General features: G+C 72.9%; 1 protein-coding gene and 1 pseudogene across 2 annotated transcripts; one reads left to right on the forward strand and one right to left on the reverse strand.

Moving 5' to 3' along the window:
• Positions 1–1,113: 1,113 nt before the first annotated feature.
• Positions 1,114–6,319, forward strand: SERPING1 (serpin family G member 1; the record flags this gene model as incomplete). Its single annotated transcript, XM_076364143.1, is given in 9 exon segments — positions 1,114–1,186; positions 1,427–1,496; positions 1,614–2,118; positions 2,918–3,055; positions 3,135–3,338; positions 4,154–4,227; positions 4,229–4,297; positions 4,992–5,211; positions 6,009–6,319. Coding segments are annotated over 9 exon segments (1,604 nt in total), but the record flags the coding sequence as incomplete, so codon positions are not given.
• An 812-nt stretch (positions 6,320–7,131) lies between these two features.
• On the reverse strand, positions 7,132–8,944 carry LOC143174055 (protein yippee-like 4; annotated as a pseudogene). Its single transcript, XR_012997901.1, has 4 exons — positions 8,775–8,944; positions 8,090–8,133; positions 7,775–7,883; positions 7,132–7,452 (listed from the first exon to the last, which is right to left on the reverse strand). The product of XR_012997901.1 is annotated as a protein yippee-like 4 (transcript).
• Positions 8,945–9,000: the final 56 nt, after the last annotated feature.

Below are 9,000 nucleotides of genomic sequence, written 5' to 3' on the forward strand. Positions count from 1 at the left end.
GAGGCCGCGCCCCGGGAAGGCGGGGCAAGGCTGCTCCAGCCCCGCCCCGGGCACGGGGTTGGGGGTGGGGCCAGACAGGCCTTGGGCGGCCTGGGGCCATGGAGATGGGTGGGGGATGAGGGGCCAGACAGGCCTTGGGCGGCCTGGGGCCATAGAGATGGGTGGGGATGAGGGGCCAGACAGGCCTTGGGCGTCCTGGGGCCATAGAGATGGGTGGGGGATGAGGGGCCAGACAGGCCTTGGGCGTCCTGGGGCCATAGAGATGGGTGGGGGATGAGGGGCCAGACAGGCCTTGGGCGTCCTGGGGCCATAGAGATGGGTGGGGGATGAGGGGCCAGACAGGCCTTGGGTGGCCTGCGGCCACAGAAGTTGGCAGTGAGGGGGGTGCGGCCGTGGGCACGGCAGCTCTGGCAGGGTGGGAGGCCCAGAGGTGTCCCCGCCCCAGGGGACAGCCGGCTACCCTACTTCTGGGGTGGGAGGGCTCCTTGGGGGCTCCACCCCCCCAAATCCCAAGCCTGGCACCAGAGGAGGTCGCAGAGTTGATGTGAGAGGGGCCAGACCCTCCTGGAGCGGCCCAAGGTGCTGAGAGGTGCGGGGCAGGCAGGCTCCCCAGACCGTCCCCCGTGCTGTGGGGACAGGCGTGTACCGAGGACCTCCCTTGGCCGGTGCTGGAGGGCAGAGGGGCTAGGTGGCCCCCACCCCACCCCAGGCAGCAGAGAAGTGTGGAGGGAGGGACCTCGGGGGGGGGTCACACCACCTGGGCCTCCCCCCCAGGTCCCCGGGGGACCAGAGGGACAAGGACAGGGAGCTGGAGCTGGAGCTGGGCTGCCCCTTGTCACCACAGGGGTCATGGGGGGGGGGCCAGTTGCGTGGCTAGAGCGCCCCACCCCACCTCCCAAAGGGTGCCCCGCCGAAGGGGGTTGGTCCTCCAGCGCCTGGAGCAGAGCGGGACGCGGGGCTGGAAGGGGCGGGGGGGGGCCGCATCCTGCCACGGGCGCCTGCGCCCAGCCCGGCCCTCCCGGCTGCCCCGGGCACCCCCCCCGGGCTGCCGGCCCGGCTGATTTACGGGAAGCCTCGGCAGCCGCCCGCCGCCCTCCCTTAATCTTTAACCAGGCAGGGCCGGATCCGGCCAGATCCCCCCCGCGCCCGGCTGGACACAGAGGGACCCGACCCGCCGGGCGCCCAGGTGGGCCCAGGGTGCTGCCTCCTCCTGCCCCCCGCACCCAGCCCCCCAGGGGGGGGGGCGTCAGAGCGGGGGGCACCCCTGGGTGGGGGGTGCGCGGTGTGGGGGTACAGGCGGTGGAGGGAACAGGGGTGCAGCGTGCCGGGGTGGGGGGGAGGGCGTTGGGTGCCAAGGTGGGGTGCTGGGAGCTGGGGTGGGGGTGCTGGGTGCCCGTCAAGCCCTTCGCCCGTGCTTGCCCACCAGGATGCCCGCCATGACGCCCTGGCTGCCCCTGGCGTGGTTGGTGGCCGCAGCCACGGCCGCTGTCGCCCTGGTAAGTGTGGCCCAGGGACACGGGCTGCCTGCGCCCAGGTGCCCCCGTGCCCACCCTCCCCTGCGCCCCCCACCTGGGTGCCCCCGTGCCCACCCTCACCGGGGTCCCCGTGCCCAGGTGCCCACGCCGGAGGCCTCTCCCAGCTGCCTGAAGCTGCTCACGCAGCACCCGACGCCGCCGGTGCCCCCCCATCCTCCCCCGGGCCCGCCGGGAGATGCGGGGGCACCCGTCCTGCCTGCGCCCACCCCCCACGCCCACCCCGAGGGGCTGCCCGGCTCGGATGCCCCCCTCAACGCCACAGACCCCCCCAGCCCCGAGGAGCCTCAGGGAGCATCCGAGGAGCCGGGCACCACGGCCAACGGGAGCACGGCAGCACCCGCAGCCGGCACCACCCAGGGGCCCCCCAGCACCCCGGGCACCAGCGCCCCGCCGTGCCCCGGGGACGAGGAGCCGGCCGAGGCCTGCGGGGCGCCCACAGGGGAGCAGCGGGCGGCCGTGGCCGAGGCGCTGGGCACCTTCGCCCTCCGCTTCTACCAGCACATGGCGGAGGCTGCCCAGCCCGACGCCAACCTGCTCTTCTCCCCCATCAACGTGGCCATGGGGCTCTCGCACCTCCTGCTGGGTGAGGGGCTGCCCGCGGGCACCGCCACCGGCACCGCCGTGGGCTCTGCCGTGGGTTCTGCCGTGGGCTCTGCCGTGGGTTCTGCTGTGGGCTCTGCCGTGGGCTCTGCTGTGGGCTCTGCTGTGGGTTCTGCCGTGGGCACTGCCGTGGGTTCTGCTGTGGGCTCTGCTGTGGGCTCTGCTGTGGTTCTGCCGTGGGCACTGCCGTGGGTTCTGCCATGGGCTCTGCCGTGGGCTCTGCTGTGGGTTCTGCCGTGGGTTCTGCTGTGGGCTCTGCCGTGGGTTCTGCTGTGGGCTCTGCCGTGGGCTCTGCTGTGGGCTCTGCTGTGGGCTCTGCCGTGGGCACCGCCGTGGGCTCTGCTGTGGGCTCTGCCGTGGGCTCTGCCATGGATTCTGCCGTGGGCTCTGCCATGGGCACCACCGTGGGCTCTGCCGTGGGCTCTGCTGTGGGTTCTGCTGTGGGTTCTGCTGTGGGCTCTGCCATGGGCACTGCCGTGAGTTTTGCCGTGGGCTCTGCTGTGGGCTCTGCTGTGGGTTCTGCCATGGGTTCTGCTGTGGGCACTGCCGTGGGCAACCGCTGTGGGTTCTGCCGTGGGTTTTGCTGTGGGCCTGCCGTGGGCTCTACCGTGGGCACTGCTGTGGGCTCTGCCGTGGGCTCTGCCCTCATCACTGCCGTGGGCACTGCCGTGGGTTCCGCCCTCATCACCGCTGCGGGCACCGCCTGCGGCCCCACGGCCGTGCCAGCCCAGAGCAGCGGGTGCACCTGCGGGCGCCTCGCTGAGCTTCCCCTGCACCCGCAGGTGCCCGCGGCGAGACCCGTGAGCGCCTGGGCGCCATCCTGGCCTACCCGCCGGAGCTGGCCTGCGTGCACGGCGCCCTGCGGCAGCTCGCCAGCGCGCCCGGCCTCTTCTCCGCCGCGCAGATCTTCCACCACCCAGGTGAGGCGGGCGGCCGGGCGCCGCGGGGCCGCCGACGCCGGGCGGGCGCGGGCCTGACACCGGCTGTGCCGCCGGACAGGGCTGCGCCTCCGGCCCCGTTTCCTCAACGAGTCGTGGCACTTCTACGGCGCCCGCCCGCGGGCGCTGAGCGGCAACGAGAGCCTGGACCTGCTGCACATCAACGAGTGGGTGCGCGGGGCCAGCCGGGGGCTCCTGCCCGGCCTCCTCTCTGCGCTGCCCCCCGAGCCCCGCCTGCTGCTGCTCAGCGCCGTCCACCTCCAGGGTATGGCCCCCGGAGAGGGGATCTGCCCCGGGGTCTGTCCCGGGGCTTGGCTCGGGGATCCGCCCCGGGGATCCGCCCCGGGGATCTTCCCTAGGATCTGCCCCGGGCTCTGCTCGGGGAATTGGCTCCGGGATCTGCCCTGGGGTCTACCTGGGGACTGGCTCGGGGGTCTGCCCTGGGGATCCGCCCCGGGGATCCGTCCCGGGGATCCATCCCGGGGATCTTCCCTAGGATCTGCCCCGGGCTCTGCTCGGGGAATTGGCTCCGGGATCTGCCCCGGGGTCTGTCCCGGGGATCCGTGCTGGGGATCCGTCCCGGGGATCTTTCCTAGGATCTGCCCCGGGCTCTGCTCGGGGAATTGGCTCCGGGATCTGCCCCGGGGTCTGTCCCAGGGATCCGTGCTGGGGATCTGTCCCGGGGATCTTCCCTAGGATCTGCCCCGGGCTCTGCTCAGGGAATTGGCTCTGGGATCTGCCCCGGGATCTGTCCCGGGGCTTGGCTCGGGGATCTGCCCCGGGGATCCGCCCCGGGGATCCGTCCCGGGGATCCGTCCCGGGGTTCTTCCCTAGGATCTGCCCGGGCTCTGCTCGGGGAATTGGCTCCGGGATCTGCCCTGGGGTCTACCTGGGGACTGGCTCGGGGGTCTGCCCCAGCGTCAGCCCGGGGGGGGGTCGGGGGAAGCGGCCCAGGGATCTGCCCTCGAGCTTGGCCTCGAGATCTGCCCCGGGGTCCGCCCGGGATCCGGCGCGGGGCCGAGCCCGAGGGCGCCCCGGGTGCCGCCCGTCCCCCGCAGCCCCGGTGCCGTGCCCCCGCAGCCGCCTGGCGCACGCCGCTGAAGGCCAAGCAGACGGTGCCGCTGCCCTTCCTGCGCCCCGGGCGCGCCCCCCGCCCCGGTGCCCACCATGACCAGCAAGAAGTACCCGGTGGCCTCCTTCACCGACCCCCGCCTGCAGGTCCAGGTACCCCCCGCCGGCCGGGACCTCGCTGCCTGGCACGGGGGGGCGGGCGGTGACATCACTGCGGTGGCACTGAGGAGGTGCCGGGCTGTGACATCACTCCTGTGGAACTCAGGAGGGATGCCAGGCTGTGATGTCACTGCGGTGGCACTGGGGGGGGGGGTGCGGTGCTGTGATGTCACTGCGGTGGCACTGGGGGGGTGCCGAGCTGTGAGGTCACTGCGGTGGCACTGGGGGGGTGCACCAGGCTGTGATGTCACTGCGGTGGCACTGGGGGGGGTGCCGAGCTGTGAGGTCACTACGGCGGCACTGGGGAGGTGCCATGCTGTGAGGTCACTGCGGTGGCACTGGGGGGGGGGGGTGCTGGGCTGTGATGTCACTGTGGTGGCACTGGGGGGGGGGTGCCGTGCTCTGAGGTCACTGCGGTGGCACTGGGGGGGGGGTGCCGGGCTGTGAGGTCACTGCGGTGGCACTGGGGGGGGTGCCGGGCTGTGATGTCACTGCGGTGGCACTGGGGGGGTGCACCAGGCTGTGAGGTCACTGCGGTGGCACTGGGGGGGGGGGTGCCGGGCTGTGAGGTCACTGCGGTGGCACTGGGGGGGGGGTGCCGGGCTGTGATGTCACTGCGGTGGCACTGGGGGGGGTGCCAGGCTGTGATGTCACTGCGGTGGCACTGAGGGCCGGGTCCGTCCCGCAGGTGGGGCGGCTGGAGCTGACCGGGGGGCTGAGCCTGGTGGTGCTGGTGCCGCAGGGGCCCCTGGGGGCGCTGGGGACCCTGGAGCGGGCGCTGGACCCCCCCACCTTCCTGGGGCTGCTGCGGCGGGCGGCCCGCACCCCCCCCCAGGCCACCGCCCTGGCCCTGCCCCGCCTGCGCCTCGACCTCGCCCTGGACGTGGTGGCCCTGGTCCACGACATGGGTAAGGCCGCCGACCCCCCCGCCCCGGGGCCTGCCCGTGACATCACTTCTTGGGCTGGGTGGGCTAGGGGTGATGTCACTTCCGGCGCAGGAGGTGATGTGCAATGATGTCACCCCCTGCAGGACGTCACTGGCCCCTCCCTGGTCCCTGTGCAGGTCCCTGTCCCCAGGGGCCCCAATGTCCCCAGAGTTCCCCGGCGTCCCCAGGGCCCCCCAGTGCCCCCGTGTCCCCAGGGCCCCTGTGTCCCCGGTGTCCCCCATGTCCCCGGTGTCCCCCGGTGCCCCCATGTCCCCAGTGTCCCCCATGTCCCCAGTGCCCCTGTGTCCCCAGGGCCCCCCAGTGCCCCCATGTCCCTGGTGTCCCCCATGTCCCCAGTGCCCCTGTGTCCCCAGGGCCCCCCAGTGCCCCCGTGTCCTCGGTGTCCCCCAGTGCCCCTGTGTCCCCAGTGCCTCTGTGTCCCTGGTGTCCCCGTGTCCCCGGTGTCCCCCATGTCCCCAGTGCCCCTGATGTGCCGCACTGCTCCCACACCCCCAGTGCCCATAACGTCCCCCTTGTCCCCAGTGTCCCCATATTACTCCTGCTGTATCCGGTGTCCCCAGTGTCCCCCACATCCCTTAGCGTCCCCCGCCGCCCCCATTGCCCCCGATGTCCCCGGTGTCCCTGCTGTGCCCCTGCTGTCCCCCACACCCCCAGTGCCCCCCATCTCCTCAGTGCCCCCTCTGCACCCGTATCCCCATTGTCCCCCGGTGCCCCCCGCGGTGTCCCCGCGGGGGTGGCGCTGAGGACGGGTGTCGCAGACTACGGGCTGTTCCTGGACGCGGAGCTGTGCGGGCTGGCAGGGGGCCCGGCGGTGGCGGTGGACACGGCGCGGCACCGGGCCGTGCTGGCGCTGGACGAGGCCGGCGTGGAGGCGGCGGGCGCCATGGCCACCTCGGTGGCCCGCACGGCCCTGCTGCTGGAGGCCCTGCGCCCCTTCCTCTTCGTCGTCTGGCACGATGCCGGCGCCGTCCCCCTCTTCATGGGCCGCCTCAGCGACCCCCAGCCCTGACCCCTGCCTGCCCGCCTGCCTCCTGCCCTCCCTCCTCTCACCCCTCCCTCCCTCCCTCCCTCCCTCTCTCACCCCTCCCTCCCTCTCTCCCTGCTTCCTCTTCTCCCTCCCTCCCTCCTCCCTTCCCTCCTTCTCTCCCTCCATCCTGCCTTCCCTCGTCCCTCCCTCCTTCCTCTCCTCCCTTTCTCCTTCCCTCCCTCCCTCCCCCCTCCCTCCCTCTTTCCTTCCAACCACTCTCCAGCCTCCATCCCTCCCCCTCTTTTCCCTCCCTCCAGCCCTCCTTCCTTCCCTCCTCCCTCCCTCCCTCCCTTCCTTCCCTCCTCCCTCCCTCCCTCCTTCCTTCCCTCCTCCCTCCCTCCCTCCTTCCTTCCCTCCTCCCTCTTTCCTTCCCTCCTCCCTCCCTCCCTCCCTCCCTCCTTCCCTCCTCCCATCCCTCCCCCTCCCTCCCTCCAGTTCTCCCTCTCTCCCTCCCTCCTTCCCCACCTCCCCGCCATCTCCCACCCCTCCCTCCCCCATCTGCCCCCCTTTCCCTCCCCCATCTCCCCACCCTTCGCTCCCCCCCCCTCCCCAGCCCCACAGGGCAGTATGGGGTCCCTGCCGCCCCCCGCTCCCCCCGTGCCTCAGTTTCCCCATCAGCTCGGGGCCTGAGGCCCCAATAAACGCACTGACCACTGCGCGGCTCCTGTGTGTGGGAGGGGAAGGGACAGCCCGGGTGCTGGGGGGGCAAGTTAGGGGTGTCCCCCCAATCAGGGACGCCCCCATCCACGCCAGGGTGCCCCCGGGGGCCCCGGCTGTGTGGCAGGCGTCACCCCAGGGTGCCAGGGCTGAGCCAGGGGAGGTGGCAGCACCGGGGGCGGGTGACACCCAGCACCTTCCTAAAAAAAAAAGCCTTTATTGCCCTAGAAAAGCCCCCGCAGCCCCCGCGTGCTGGTGACGGGCACCGTGCCCCCCCCAGGGGGGCACCGGCTGGCACCAGGCACCCACGGGGCACAGGGAAGGTGCGAAGGCGGGGGGCACCCGCTGCCAGCACCCCGGCACGGGTGCCCGCCGGGTCGGGGGTGCTGCTGGGTGGGGGTGCCCCCGCCGTGCCCCCGCTCCGCCCCTCAGTCCCAGCCGTTCTCCTTCACCATGTGCGACATCTCGATGATGAACTTCCCCTCCTTGTACTTCTGGCTGCTCTCGAAGGCCTGCTCCTGGGGGAGACGGCGTGAGACCCCCCCCGTGCCCCTGATGGGGCGCCCACGCCGGTGCCCAGGCCATGGGGTTGGGGTGCCCGGGGTGCTGCCTTCACCGTGGCTTTGGGGTGCCCAGCATGGTGCCCACAGCAAAGGTTTGGGGTGCCCGGGGTGGTGCCCACATTACGGGTTTGGGGTGCCCAGACCAGGGATTTGGGGTGCCCAAGGCAGCGCCCACCGGGTGGGCTCAGGGTGCCCTGGCTGGTGCCCACGGCGAGGGTTGGGGTGCCCGGGGCGGTGCCCGCGGCGGGGTGGGGGTGCCGGGCGCAGGGGCACTCACGTATTTCCAGCCCAGGGTGGTCTTGCAGCTCTGGCAGAAGATGTCGGCCACCGAGTGCAGCCCCGTCAGCAGCAGCCGCTGCTCCGCCGGGCCACAGCCCACGTTCACCCTGCGCCCGGAGAGCGGAGAACCGGGGGTGTGCCACCGCCGGGCACCCGCCGGCACAGCCCGGCACGGCACAGCCCGGCACGGCACAGCCCGGCACTGCCAGCACAGCGGCCCTGGGTGACTCCCCGGTGCCCACAGCCCGGGGCCCTCCCCGCTGGCACCCCCCCGCCCATGGCCACCGTCCCCGGGGTCCCCGGTGGTACTCACACGGAGTTGAACAGGTAGGCACGGCCATGGCTGCCCTGGAAGGACTGTGGGGACACGGCACGAGTCACCGGCTGGGCCCCGCGTCCCCTGGGCCACCCGCATCCCCCTGACCTGCTGCATCGCCACCATGCAACACGCCAGCCTGGGGACACCGTGGGGGGACACCCGCCACCCCAGGGACACCGAGGGGGAGATGGTCACCTCCATGGGAGCACCACGGGGGACACCCGCCACCCCAGGGACACCGAGGGGGGAGATGGTCACCTCCATGGGAGCACCATGGGGACACCCGCCACCCCCAGGACACCGGGGGGGGGGGGAGACACTTGCTACTCTGGGGACACCGGGGCAATGCCTACCACCATGGGTGCACCGTGGGGCATGTCCCCACCTCGAGGACAACATGGAGGGAACGCTCACCACCCCGGGGACACCCCGGGGGGTACACGTGCCACGCCAGAGGCACCGTGGGGGGGACACTTGCTGTCCCAACGCCACCATGGGAAGAAGCTCACAGCCCCTGGGACATCGGGGCGGGGGGGGGGGGGATGCTCGCTGTCCCAGCGCCACCTTGGGAGGAAGCTCACTGCCCTGGGGACACCACGGGGGGGGGGGGGGGGGATGCTCGCTGGCCCAGGGCCACCCTGGGGGGGCAATGGGGGCCGCGGGTGCAGCGCGGGGGCACCTTGGAGATGAGCTCCTCGTGCCTGGCTAGGTGTGCCCGGCAGTGGACGCAGCTGTAGGTGCGGTGGGAGCGGGGCAGGTAGCTGTGGAAGGTCCTGGGGGCAGGCGGGCGGCGGGGGGCAGGCGGCGGCGGGGGGGCGGCATGGCGGGCGGCAGGGCCCCGGGGGGGCGCGGGGGGCGGGGGGCACCGTGCACCCCCCGCAGAGCCGCTCGCAGGGGAAGCAGCG

Source organism: Aptenodytes patagonicus, unplaced genomic scaffold (genome assembly GCF_965638725.1).
Source record: "Aptenodytes patagonicus unplaced genomic scaffold, bAptPat1.pri.cur scaffold_648, whole genome shotgun sequence".
Classification (NCBI taxonomy): Eukaryota; Metazoa; Chordata; class Aves; order Sphenisciformes; family Spheniscidae; genus Aptenodytes; species Aptenodytes patagonicus.